Source organism: Cottoperca gobio, chromosome 1 (genome assembly GCF_900634415.1).
Source record: "Cottoperca gobio chromosome 1, fCotGob3.1, whole genome shotgun sequence".
Lineage (NCBI taxonomy): Eukaryota > Metazoa > Chordata > Actinopteri > Perciformes > Bovichtidae > Cottoperca > Cottoperca gobio.
The window spans coordinates 14409843-14422435 of NC_041355.1; the positions used below are offsets into that span (position 1 = coordinate 14409843).

A 12593-nucleotide genomic window follows, 5' to 3' on the forward strand; every position below is an offset into this window, starting at 1 on the left:
CGAGTGTATTTAGTGAAACACCATCTTTCATTTTCGGCCATGTCGCCATCATCGTCACAGCAAAACCAGGCGAGAAGATAAGCATACATCCGACATTGAGCTCTATTACATGAACCCTAATAAGTCGCCATAAAAGTTAACAGCACACATATTTTCATGTTAAAAATTATGCAAATGTATGAGACAGCTGTACAAAATTTCTTTAACGAATAAATGTTATATAACTTTAATATGTATTTGTATTTATTATTAGTATTGGCGATGCTGAGCTCCAGTTAATCAAACCTGCACTATAATTAAAATTTTAGTGTGACAATGTAACGGTAGCCCGCAATAACATTTAAGTTAACTAAATAATATCAATTGAGGTGCAATCGTGGCACCCTTCACTCTCGTCTTTATCAACCTTCTGGGTCTAACTTGATGTTCAACTGTACATTTTTGACAATCGTCTTTGCTTTTGGTTTCAATTTGGCAGCACACAACCCAGGTACTTTTTTTGTCGATATAGCGAGCTAAACTCCAATTTGTATTGACATTAACGCATTATAATGCAGAATTAATATTGGGGTAATTTTATATACACTCATTGATTCAATGTAAGGTTTATGTAGTGGACTGCTACAAATTCTCTTTTAGCTGTTGTCGTGGCCGAGTGGTTAAGGCGATGGACTAGAAATCCATTGGGGTCTCCCCGCGCAGGTTCGAATCCTGCCGACAACGAATGTTTTCTTTTTGTATACGTAGAGAGGCGCACCTACTCTCCAAAAACCCACCCACATATTAAATAACAGGAAGCTAGTACAATGTTTTTACCTCGACTACGCCAAGTACTCCAACGTAGATAGCTAAAATGTAGCAGCTTTCTAAATGTTAGTCTCAGGATCGGCTGTCCAATTTCCAATATCATCGTCCAATCACGATACTCACTGTCCATTGTGAGATTGGACCTAAACCAATCACGCTGCGGGATTACATTGGACCTAAACCAATCACTACTCGGTTTCTCTCAGCGCACGCCCTCGTCACACAGCTGGATGAATTTGGACGTGTTGCAATTTGCGAAGTGTAAGACTGACAGCTCCTCAAAATCAGTAACAACATTCAATGTTTTGATTTTCTTCTTTAACAGTCGTAACATTTATATTTCAATTCATCGCCCAAAGTCATTTCATCCCGTTATGAGGCAACTTCAGTCGGCATAACGCTAGCAAGCAATCGTTAGCAATCGCTAACGTTTCTATATATATTATATTATATATTATATATATATATATATATATATATATATATATATATATATATATATATATATATATATATATATATATATATATATATATTCATGATTTCTAGTGATTGATTTCACTCATTCATGAATTACAGTAGGTAATATTAACGTTTTATATGTTTGCATACCTTGCAGCACATAATGACAATCATAATGTCTACGTTACAGTAGCTGTATGATTTACGTCGGCACCGCTGGTCATAAACTGGCAGTAAGCTAAATAAAGTGGTAATTGATTCACCGTTTGTATAACTACTTACTTGAATTACTTGGATTATTTACACATGGCTGTTTCCATTCATGAATAGTTCAGTTAACGTTATTACATTTAGAAACGTTAGCAATCGATTGCTTGCTGACTTTGAGCGAATAATTGAAATATAAATTGTACGACGAAAATATAAACATTTAATATTGTTACTGACTTTGAGGAGCCGTCTTACGCTTCTCAACAAGTCCAAAGTCATCCAGCGGCGTGACGAGGGCGTGCTCTGAGAGAAGCCGAGCCGTGATTGGCTAAGGTCCAATCTCACGATGGACAGCGAGTGGCGTGATTGGACAATGGTATTGTAAATTGGACAGCAAATCCTGAGACTAACATACCCTAAGTAATAGCTGTAACAACATGTTAACTATAATTCTGCTGTTATATTTAGCGTATTTGTTGTGGTCTCGATAATACATTTAAATAAAACACCAACCTAAGTGATTTTAATTGGATAGGTAACGTTAGCTAGTGATGTTTGCAACTACGTCAAGAACCCCACCGTAGATAGCTCAAATGCTCGTAGCAATGTAAAAGTAAAAACGGGTATTTTTTGCCATTATAACTTTTTTAATATTCATTCTACCCTAAATAAAAGCTGTAACAACGTGTTAACTATATCCACGGATACTATAACTGTCGTTATATTTAGCGTATTTAGGCAGGCTCTCTTATAGGTTTTTCTTCTTTATACAGCTCCCGTCAACCCTCTCAGCAGTCAAAAATGTTTTGCACTAGGTCTCTACGTCTACGTTATGGCCAGTTGTGTTCCTTTACATCGAGTGAGAAGTCGAACCAAACAAGTACAATGAACTGATAACAATAAAGTATTCATAAAATGTACAAATGAGTAAAAAAGGAAATCATGACATACACCATTAACTTCAATGCATTCCGATGATACCAGTCATTTGACAGCACCATTTCATTCAATAAAAAAAGAGTCACATGGATAAGCAGTTTTCTCATTTATATTTTTGTATTCAAAATAAAAGGTTTTCCTGTGGAAAATCCAGTACAAAGTCACAGCTGACAGAAACATCCACTCATTCTCAACAAAGTTGTTTTCAATGGAATAATCACACTACGATATTTGTAGGTGGCATTCGCATACAATTTACAAACGCATTATTAACCAGTTTGGCATTAAGCAGACATTTCATTTATCCATGCAAACCATATTATCTACATGGTCAAATACTAATCATCTTTAACACGTTTACATGGTTTAATGCCATCTGCAACTCAATGCCAAAGTAACACAAACAATTCATGTGCAGTTAAACGCATGCATCTAGAGTTCTGATGGCTAGTTTATGCCAAAAAGCTCTTAATATTATACCATTTGGGACAAGTATACAACCTTGAAACCACTACAGGGGAAAGTTAGAAGGAGACAATATGCTCAATGATTTATTAAAAGTATACACATTCTAGAACAGCTCAATGACTTCAATGGAGTATTGTCCGATTTCCTTCTTCACCTTCATCTTATTGAGCTCATGGAGGCTGCCCTCGATCTTTCCAAGCTCAGAAACCAGTCTGACCTGAGGACACAGGAAGGCATCTTTAAATTGTTTCCCACTTAACATTTGAAATGTAAGTCTTTCTGATAAAACTGCAGGTTCTTGCCATACACAACCCCACACCCAATCCCTGGCCATTACGAACCATGTCTATAATAAAACCATAACAAAATCATGCAAAATGGCCATTTGTAGTTTCTGTGTGTGATCTCTTACACTGTTGATGTTTAGTTTTCCATCTTTTCAGAATATTTAACATGCAGCCAGTTACGAAGCAGACAAAAGGGAAGGTTGATTGTTACCTGAGACTTAACAAAGGTGTGGAAGTTCAGCATTAAGCCTTTGGCCTCTGGAGTCATCACTAGCACTGTGAAATGGGCGTCCAACAGCAAGCATACCCAATCCATGATCTACAATCAAACACAAAAGGTAAACAGAGTTAGTCGTTTAATTATTGTACAACTTGAATGACTGAGTGTTTGCATTCTACCTTTTGTTAATTACAACCATTTTGTGGTAAACAATTCACTAACAAAGTATATTTATTATTGCAGAGAGTTTCAGTGTATCATAATTCCAGTACTTTTACATATTAGAAGTTACATATTAAAAAACAGTTTCTCCATTTCCATCTTTTTACGCCGACTGTGTGCAATGTGGCTGAACTTCAGACAGAACACAGTTCAGGTCAGAATATGAGCTGGATTTGACCATCTGAGAAAATATTTTTCCCTGCCTTCAGACTTGTCACTTAATGTGTCCTGGTGTGACGGACACAAGCTGCAGTGATATGTTAAGTGTGACTACCCTTATTATGTAGTAAGACATTGACACAGACCTGAGTCAGACTTGGTGATCGCAACCCTTGCATCTGTGGGAAGGCATTTTGGGAATATTTTAGGTAAAGGAACTGCAGGTACTGGAGGAAAAGCTGATTGGATGAGAAAGAACATTGAACATTTTAAACACAGTTTATTTTAAAGCATATATAATTAGTGTTGTGAAAATTTGCAATGTATGTTGCCAGTTTTATTTTAGAGGTGGGGAAAAATGAACCAGCTGTTACTTACAACAACATGTTGGGAGGAGAGATCCTTTAGGTGTGGGAGGAGGAAATAGTCGCTGTACGCCGTCTGCAGGACCTCATTTCTATGCAACATGAGTTAAGATCTCATACATAGTACATTCAAATCATTGCACACCAAAGAGTTTGCAATTATGCTGTTTAACTATGACATAAAGCGTGTTACTGATACACAATATGTGGTAAAAAAACAACAACTGATAAACCTTCCATTGAATTGTAGTTGTATCATAATGAATAATAATAATTGTGAACACATTGCGTCTGAGTGTGCACTGGTAGGATACAGTAGAATAGCCTTGTGTAATCCCACTGGACAGATCTGTTCTGGCTGAGTTGCGGTCTTCTCCTCGACTTCTGCTCCGCTGCCACCTCCACTGAGGGCGTCTGAACGATGCTCGTCATTGCTGGTGGGGCTGAAACCATTCTGCAAGCCAACTGGGCCACGCTCTCTAGCCATTAGGGTTTCCATTAAGGAGACACTGTCGGGCTCCAGGCTCACTTTCTCTGCATCAACGTCTGGCATACTGCAAGACCAAGGTAGAACACACTGGTTTTCTTCTTCTTCATTTTACATTAAAATGAGTCCAGCTAATGTTCAGATTATCATCATTGCACACCAAAGAGTTTGCAATCACAATTTTTTTTATTACTTTAGTACCACCCAGTGGTTGTATTAAAAATATCCTTTGTAGAAACAGTTATTTATGCCAGTGTACACTGAAGGAGTTGTGCACTTCAAAACCATCAGTTTTACCTGATAAAGGCCTTAAGGCAGGCACAGGTGACAGCTTCTGGGATGTCAGGGAAGAACTGCAAGCAGAGCTGACACAGAAAGTAGTCCTTCCTCTCCAGGGCCAGGAGCACAAGGTCAGGACACACACTGTTGAATGGCATGATGGAAAATGGTCATTCAACAGAAATAACACTGCTCTACCAGTTGAAAAGTAGAAAATCAGTATGGCTCATTCAATTCAAGTTTTTTGCTTCATTATGTAAACCATCACAATTATCACATTTGCATTCAAATGAAGGGGCAGAAACACATTCTGTATTTTTATCTTTCAGTTAATTTTTCATTAAAGACCCTGCGGCAGAGACAGAGGAACTATTAAAAGTCAGGGCTCAGCTTCAATCGGCAATGTTAAAAACCACAGACCAGGTGAGAAGTCTAGGTGTCGTCATGGACTCAGACCTGAATTTAAAACAGCAACATTAAGACAATGACAAAGTCAGTTTACCATCCCCTTAAGAATATAGCAAGGATTAAAGGACATTCTGTATGTCTCAGGAGGATTTTGATAAATGTGTCCATGACTACTGTAACGATGTCTTTGCAGATTTCACACAAAAGAAAATCGATTCGACAGCTGCAGCTGATTCAGAGCGCTGTCGCTGCTGCTGCTCGAGTCCTCACTAACACCAAGAGAGTGGATCATCACACTAGCTTTCTGTCTGTCAAAGAATGTACTTCAAAATACTACTGTTGGTTTATGAAGCACTGTTTGGTTTAGGGCCAAAATACATCTTTGATCTTCTGCTACACTATGAACCATACAGACCTCTCAGGTCGTCAGGGACGTGTCTGCTTTCTGTCCCCGGAGTCAAAATGAATCGCAGAGAAGCAGCGTTCAGTTTTTATTCACCATATATTTGGAACAAACTCCCAGAAAACTGCACGTCTGCTGCAACTCTCACTCTAAAGTCAAGGCTGAAGACTTTTCCTTTTGCCACAGCCTTATATTAAAATCAAATAATTATTCATATGTTACACTTATTATTTCTATTCTACCGTTTCTTTAATGACAGTTTTTAATTACATTCTTATAAAGTGTTTCTTTTGGACTATGTCTTAATGTTTTTTGTAAAGCACTTTGAATCGACTTGTTGTTGAAATATGCTAAATAAATAAACTTGCCTTTCCTAATTGCGAATAACACGACCCTGAATTCATTGCCATGCCTTACTGACCTGTGGCAGAGGCACCGAGTGTAAACTAGCTGTGCCAGGCTGCTGGGGGTGTAGAAGGCGGGATCATCCAGGCTCCGGGACACAAGGGTCGACGCTAGCTGCCCCACCGAGGGCTGCAGGTCCTGGATGTCCGTCCTCGAGAGGAGCACCACCAACTCTTTCTGGACCTCTTCTATTGGTGCTGTCTGCAAGAGGAAATTAAAATACATTTTAATTATAAAACGACTATTTTTATCAATGCGGTATCAGTATTTTGAGCCATGAAAAATTGAATGTTTACCTTGATGAGCTCCAGAATGTGATCATTTGTTAAACTAGGTGATGATTGGCTCTTGTGGTTTGTTCTCTGTATGGAAAGAGAGGAACACTGTAAGCCAGTTTTCGAGACGAAAGTGTGTGGGATGGATGCACCAGCATGTCAGGCAGCAGCTGTCCAGCCTCTTTCCATCTATGCAAGTTCCCTTATTTTGCCTTGAAAACGTATCCAACATACCGTCTTCCTGGTCTCCACTGTTCTTGAGGGATGAGCTTTCTGTTCATGCAGAATGTTATTCCACGATGGTACAGAAGTGGGAGCTTTGGACTCTGTCGCAGTAAGAAAATCAGTGTACTGAGTGAACATGATCATTTACAATGTTGAATCAGTGTTGCAGCATTAAGAACAACCTACTTCATGTTCATGCAGTATTATTCACTTAGGTGAAATTAGTGTTCTCTGGCATCAAAAGTGTTAGTGTTAAGCATGACATTTACAACAGGAGCAGTGCGACACATTTTTAATCTCACCTTCAGTTTTGGCCTGCCTTAGTTTTCCCAGGGCAGAGGCCAGGGAAGATTTGGGGCACTCATATGGAATAACAGAGAGAGTTTTCCCATGTGGAATAAATAACTTGTTCGAATAGCCCCACAGCTACATCAAAGAGAAAAGAAAGTGACGGAATTAAAACAGTTTTTAATAACGATTATATAAACTGGCACAACTTGTCTATTTATGAATCAATATCAAGCTTGTAAACTGCCACAAAGTTGTGAGGAGGGACAGCGAGCCCCGTCACAGTGGAGAGCAGACAATGCTCTACCAAAGTCATACAGTCCTCCATCAGCACCCAGCAGCTGGAAGGACAGGGAACCTTGGCCTGCAGTAATAATAACAATGTGGGAGGCTTGAGTGGGTGGCAGGTGGATCATGCATACTTCTAGCCTCAGCAACAAAAGCTCATGTACACACTGGTGATTGTCCTGTATGAGCTCTAGGGACCTGCAGTTAGCATGGCTAAAAGTCATTAACAGTATATTGTTTCATCCACTGATCAGAAAATAGAAAACAATCCGATTGGAGGGTTATTTGGACAGAATACACCAAAGCATTCCTACCTGTCCGTAGATTTTACCCGCCATCTCTTTTCCTGCCTGCAGCGTCTGGAAATTTGTATTCCAGATGCAGAGGAAGTCTGAGAAAAATAAAAACAGAAAGCCATTCAAGAACCACACACACGTGCATCAGATACTGAAGTATGAGAGTTTCAGGTCATCATTCTAGAACATTTAATCCTATAACAAGGCCCACATGGCAAAATGAAAACAATTTAAATGACATGTTAGCCGTGTATTCATTTAAGTGTTAATAATTTGATTCCATTAATTCATTTAAGTCGCAACAAACTAAATTCCTTGTTATTTCCCCACAGTGGTGAGACCTATAAAACACATTCAAGTCAGTCAGTCATCAAAAAACCTGCTTGCTCCGTTCTCACTTTAAGATTTCTTTTTTGGCATTCTCGTCTTTATTGGACAGATCACAGCAAAGAGGCAGACTGGAAAGGGGTGAGGGTATGACATACAACAAAGGTCCCACGTTGCAGTTGTGTGTATGGCATGCGCTGTAACCAGTCGGCTACAAAGGCGCTCCCATTTTCACTCTTGCTACATTTAGTGTGTGCACAAAGCTAATAATATAACAAGTTTGCCATTGAAGACAGAAAAGACAAGCTAAACTGTTGTATGGGTACTTTTCCATAGTCGGTATATAACTTACAGTAGATTGCAGTCGCCTAGTGTTACGCCACGGGAGCAAAACCACTGTATACCTAACCCTATAAAATCTCACCTCTCTAAAACCTTTAGGACACAGCTCAGGTGTTATGTGCTCTGACCTACTAGCATGGCTTACTGAAAGCTTTTAGTATATACCAGATTGACTTAATTAAGATCGGTCATGTTTAAAATGTTACTTTAAGTGGAGTGAAAACCAGCCAGATGCTAATTACATCAGAAAACCTGTCTGAGTGAGGCACATTTGCTCTACATCTGAGGCAGTGTAATTAAACTGCATTTACCTTTACCAGCTCCGGCAGAGGGGTGTGGAAGGCCCACAACAGCTACATGAGCTTCATCCAGGATCTGAGCCGAAGCAGCCTCCAGCAGGCCCTCACCGACAGGCAGGTCCAGCAGCAAGCTGCGGGGCAGCGGAAGAGCCTGAGCCCCCTCGTCGGCCCCCAGCCCCCGCACAGGGACCACACTATGGTACACATGACCGTTAGGATCTGGATGGAAAGAAAATGATGAGGCACAAAAGGCAAAAAAGATTATTGAGGGAAGAGATTAGAGGGAACTTTTAACACCTATCTTATGTATCTGGCATGTAACACGCTGTGTTTGTGTGCAACTCACAGTGTGGAAACCATACCCTAACCAACTGGCACTGTGCAGGTTAGGTTTTGCAATGCACCCTTTCACACATGCTCTTTACTGCAAACCTTCGTCCTACCCACCATCTTGAGCGCCTTTTTTTGTTCCACGTCCACAGCCTGTGCCTGTGCCTGTGCTCGCAAATATTGACACTAAAAATAGTTTCATAAGAAATTCAGGCTTACAGAGATAAAGCAGGCGGATGTGTTTATCCCTGTAGGAGGCAGAGAAGCTAAGCGGGGAAAGTCCAGGCTCCTCTCTCTCCAGCCGGTACCTCTGCAGGGTGTTGGGATTCAGTCTCTGCAGGTAGAGGAAATGATCTCCTTTCTGTGGGAAGACAGCCAAGGCAAACAGGCCTTTAGAAATACCAACAACAACGACTTGACGCACATGACCATGGAGAGAACGAGGACAGACTAAATGAGAGCATAGTATTGTGATACAAGTGCAATGAATGTTTAAAACAGAATTCACAGAATTGACTTATAAGCTTTTATGTCCCTCGGAAAAAGCCAAACAATTAAAATGGTGTTACCTGTTCAGTTGTGAAGATGATCAACTGATGTGACTCTGTCACTATGTTGGTGCTCCACCTAAAGACAAAAGAACAATCATCAACAAGCTACAAGAGGCAACAGGCGAGACTGCAGCACAGCACTAGCAACCCGTTTATTTCATGAAATGAAATTTCATTGTGTACATGCATAAATTGTTTACGAAGGTTTTACTGGGGCTGGGGCATAGTGATACTGACCTAATGGCCTCTTCTTGAGCAAAGACTTCCTCTATGGGCTGCTGGGGAGCAGAAAGGAGAGAGTCCAGGAGCCTCACAGCTCCTCTCTGGAACAAGACCACAGGCTCCCCTCCAGCTGCACAGTGAACCCTCCAGACATCTGATGACACCTGGAGAGAATACATACATAGGAGGCAAGGATGAGGATGGGTTAGTTTTGTCACCCAATTGATGGAAACTGAATTAAAGGATTACACCGACTTCCATATAGTATGTTAAGTAATAACATTGAAGTGCCATGTTAAAGATTTCAGCAGTGGAAAGCAAGAAAATACATTTATTTGTAGTTTCAGTGACCTAGGTTAGGCACAATGGACAGTGATCAAACAACACATTGTACAAACTCTTTCACTTACGGTTGCTTTGAAGGCCTTATCTAAGAGTATGTCTTCTTCCTTCCAAATTCTTATCACCTTAAATAAAAACAAAAACCAACAGACATTATTTTATGACAGTGTCAGGCAGATCATTCTGGAAGGTCAGATCTACAGAGACGACTAGACACAAATCTTTAAACGAGGTAACATTGCGTAGTGAAAAGTAATCATTTTGTAGGTGGGTGGGTGGGTGGGAAAATCCAGTCATGCAGAAACACAGTTAGTATAAGTTTACTGAAAAAGCAACATTTCAGTCATTGTTTTTCTGATGAATTTGCTGATAGTGCAATCTGTCAGCGAGTCATTGGGGCTCTGTACAGATGGCGCTCCAAATGAAGCACAACAACCTCCTGCCTCAACAAGAATGACTGAAAGTCTACCTTGCTGTCTGAGACTGCCACATATTCCTTGGTCTGTGAGTTGTAGACTGCTGAACAGGTCAGAATCTGTCCTTGTTTCACCGTCCAGCTGCTCAGCGGCTTCTGGTCTGAGACCTGTCAGAACCACACAAACATAAATAAAATAGGACCAGTTAATAACATCAATGACCCCACCCACGACGGTTCTACCAGTCAAAACACAAAAACATGTCCTTCATCTGCATCAACACATGTACATGCTACACTGTGTGACTATGCCATAGTGTAACTTCCACCATGATCATGAATCAAGTAAGACCAATTCTGAAAGTTGAGGTTTACTGAACAGAAGCTGCGTGGTAAATTTACTAAGCTGTACATTAGATAAATATGAAGACATGTATCATAAGTTAGCGAGCTGTGTGTGTCTTGCGGTGGAGGTAGCGACCGTTAGCTAGCATTTGCCTGTTTTTGTAGACTGACATAACGTTTACTAACATACAACCTGACTAAGCGACCCTTACTTGCGATTTCCCCGCATAAGGAATCAGGTACTATCACAGCGAGCTGAGGGATCTGTCTGTCTGTTCTGTTCTGGTGGTTTCTGCCACTGTTGCTCAGAACAGCCGAGGATGCCAACACGAGTTGAACAGGTCGCACACTGATCAGCTGGCCCAGGAGAGCCTCCTCAAAACAAACGTTAAACGTTACCTTGTACAACGTGACAGATCTGGTTGAGTCTGTGACGACGACATGGTCGCTGTCTCTCTCCGCTTCGACCCCCTGAATGCCTGAATTTGACAGATTTTGAGAAGTAGCAAGTCCGCACAACGTGTAACCCTCATACAGCGCGGCCATGCTGGACGAGAAGAATGTGGATCTCGTCGGCTCTCGCGAGAATAGACAATTGTTTGTCAGAGGCCTACTGTGGAGTTGTGTCTGCCGAGATGTGCAAAGCGAAAACTATCAGGCATTGTGATGATGTTACGGCAATTTAATAATATCCTGTGAAATTACTCCACTAGAATTAAGTAAAAGTCCTGAATTCAAAGCCTTAGGCTACTAATGAAAAATGATCTAAGTATTATTATATTATTATATACTACAGTAAAATGTAGTTTAAACACGTTTTTTTCCCTCCTTTATTTCATTTTCTTAATCAAATGTATAACTTTTGATGTTGTTATTATTATTATTATTATTAATAATATTAATATGACTATCTATTTAATATTATAGATTTATTTTGATATCGGGACAGTACAAAGTACACAGTAGCATTATAAAGTTGTTTGATACTTCTCTTTTTGCTCAGGAATGATCTATTATCAGCCTCTCATGAGACTGAATGGAAATTAAGATAAATGAAAAAAGTGTTTCTTGCTGACAGACAAACTCTCCTACCTTCTCCTAATTGTATCCATAAAAAAACGTAATGAGAGAAATAACAGATCATGAAAATAAAATCTTTCTCTACATCTACAATAAACACAGATGTTTAACTAGATAGTACATTGGGAAGATTTCTCTCTATCTACCTTACCTTTTGATTGTGTTCAACATTTGTCTATTTAATTCAACTGCAGCTTTCAGGAAGCCAATCTTTTTAGTCTAGACCCATCCTTCAGTACATAATGCATGTATTGTTACAGTGTCTCCTGATTGAACGTAAGTCTTTAGAAATGGTCGTAACATTAGGCAGGTCAGGGTAAAGTGACCGTGAGAACACACATCCTTAATAACGTTAATAGATTGCTGTAGGGCTCATTTGGGAAACCGCTGTTCTTCTGAAATATTGCAATTATATTGTCAATTCTCCTACAGGGACGCCATAACAAACCTACAAGCAAATGGCACAAATAATAAAGGTTAAAGCTGAAAAATACACAACCACATTGTATGTCTTCACAAATGTCATGAAAGAGTAGGGTGTGCATTTGTTTCGACAGGCTCCTTTTTCAACTTTATTCAGGTTAATTCAGGTTAATTCAGCTCACCTATCTCAGCTGAATTGAGATTTTCTGGTGGGCCTTCATTTGGCCTGAAGGGTATTTTTTCTGGCTCACGCAAGTTGGTATGAGAAACCAAACCTCGGGCAAAGTCAAATATCACAACATTTGGTAAGTGCTTGAACAGCATGTGTGCATCATTTTTTGGACTTTCTGCTCTTACGAAGAATTTAACTGCATGCACGATTCCCCAAGGACAAATATTATCACTTTTCACAATTACAGTTTGA

General features: G+C 39.9%; 2 protein-coding genes and 1 non-coding gene across 3 annotated transcripts in view; 1 reads left to right on the top strand and 2 right to left on the bottom strand.

Moving 5' to 3' along the window:
* Window positions 1-877, bottom strand: part of LOC115011930 (nucleosome-remodeling factor subunit BPTF-like) — a 51511-nt gene extending 50634 nt beyond the window's left edge. The window contains 1 exon segment of the mRNA XM_029437221.1: window positions 817-877. The gene's annotated coding sequence lies outside the window, so the exon portion shown is untranslated.
* On the top strand, window positions 642-723 carry trnas-aga (transfer RNA serine (anticodon AGA)). The gene has a single exon. It is a non-coding gene; the product is annotated as a tRNA-Ser (tRNA).
* A 1630-nt stretch (window positions 878-2507) lies between the features above and the next one.
* On the bottom strand, window positions 2508-11297 carry nol11 (nucleolar protein 11). Its single transcript, XM_029437235.1, has 18 exons — window positions 11066-11297; window positions 10376-10489; window positions 9975-10031; window positions 9580-9728; window positions 9361-9418; window positions 9011-9152; window positions 8474-8680; window positions 7512-7588; window positions 6924-7047; window positions 6631-6722; window positions 6418-6483; window positions 6138-6322; window positions 4924-5049; window positions 4454-4693; window positions 4153-4231; window positions 3921-4013; window positions 3385-3492; window positions 2508-3103 (listed from the first exon to the last, which is right to left on the bottom strand). Exons 1-18 carry the CDS (start codon window positions 11210-11212, stop codon window positions 2990-2992), a joined length of 2178 nt encoding a protein of 725 aa, XP_029293095.1. The 5' UTR covers window positions 11213-11297; the 3' UTR covers window positions 2508-2989.
* Between the last annotated feature and the right edge of the window lie 1296 nt (window positions 11298-12593).

Coding starts and splice junctions, on each gene's coding strand:
- nol11 (XM_029437235.1), bottom strand. CDS start 11,212: ATGGCCGCGCTGTATGAGGGTTACACGTTGTGCGGACTTGCTACTTCT. Junction 10,490..11,065: donor GATCTGTCACGTTGTACAAG/GTAACGTTTAAC, acceptor TGGTTCTGACAG/GTCTCAGACCAGAAGCCGCT. Junction 3,493..3,920: donor GATCACCAAGTCTGACTCAG/GTCTGTGTCAAT, acceptor GTTTGATTGTAG/ATCATGGATTGGGTATGCTT.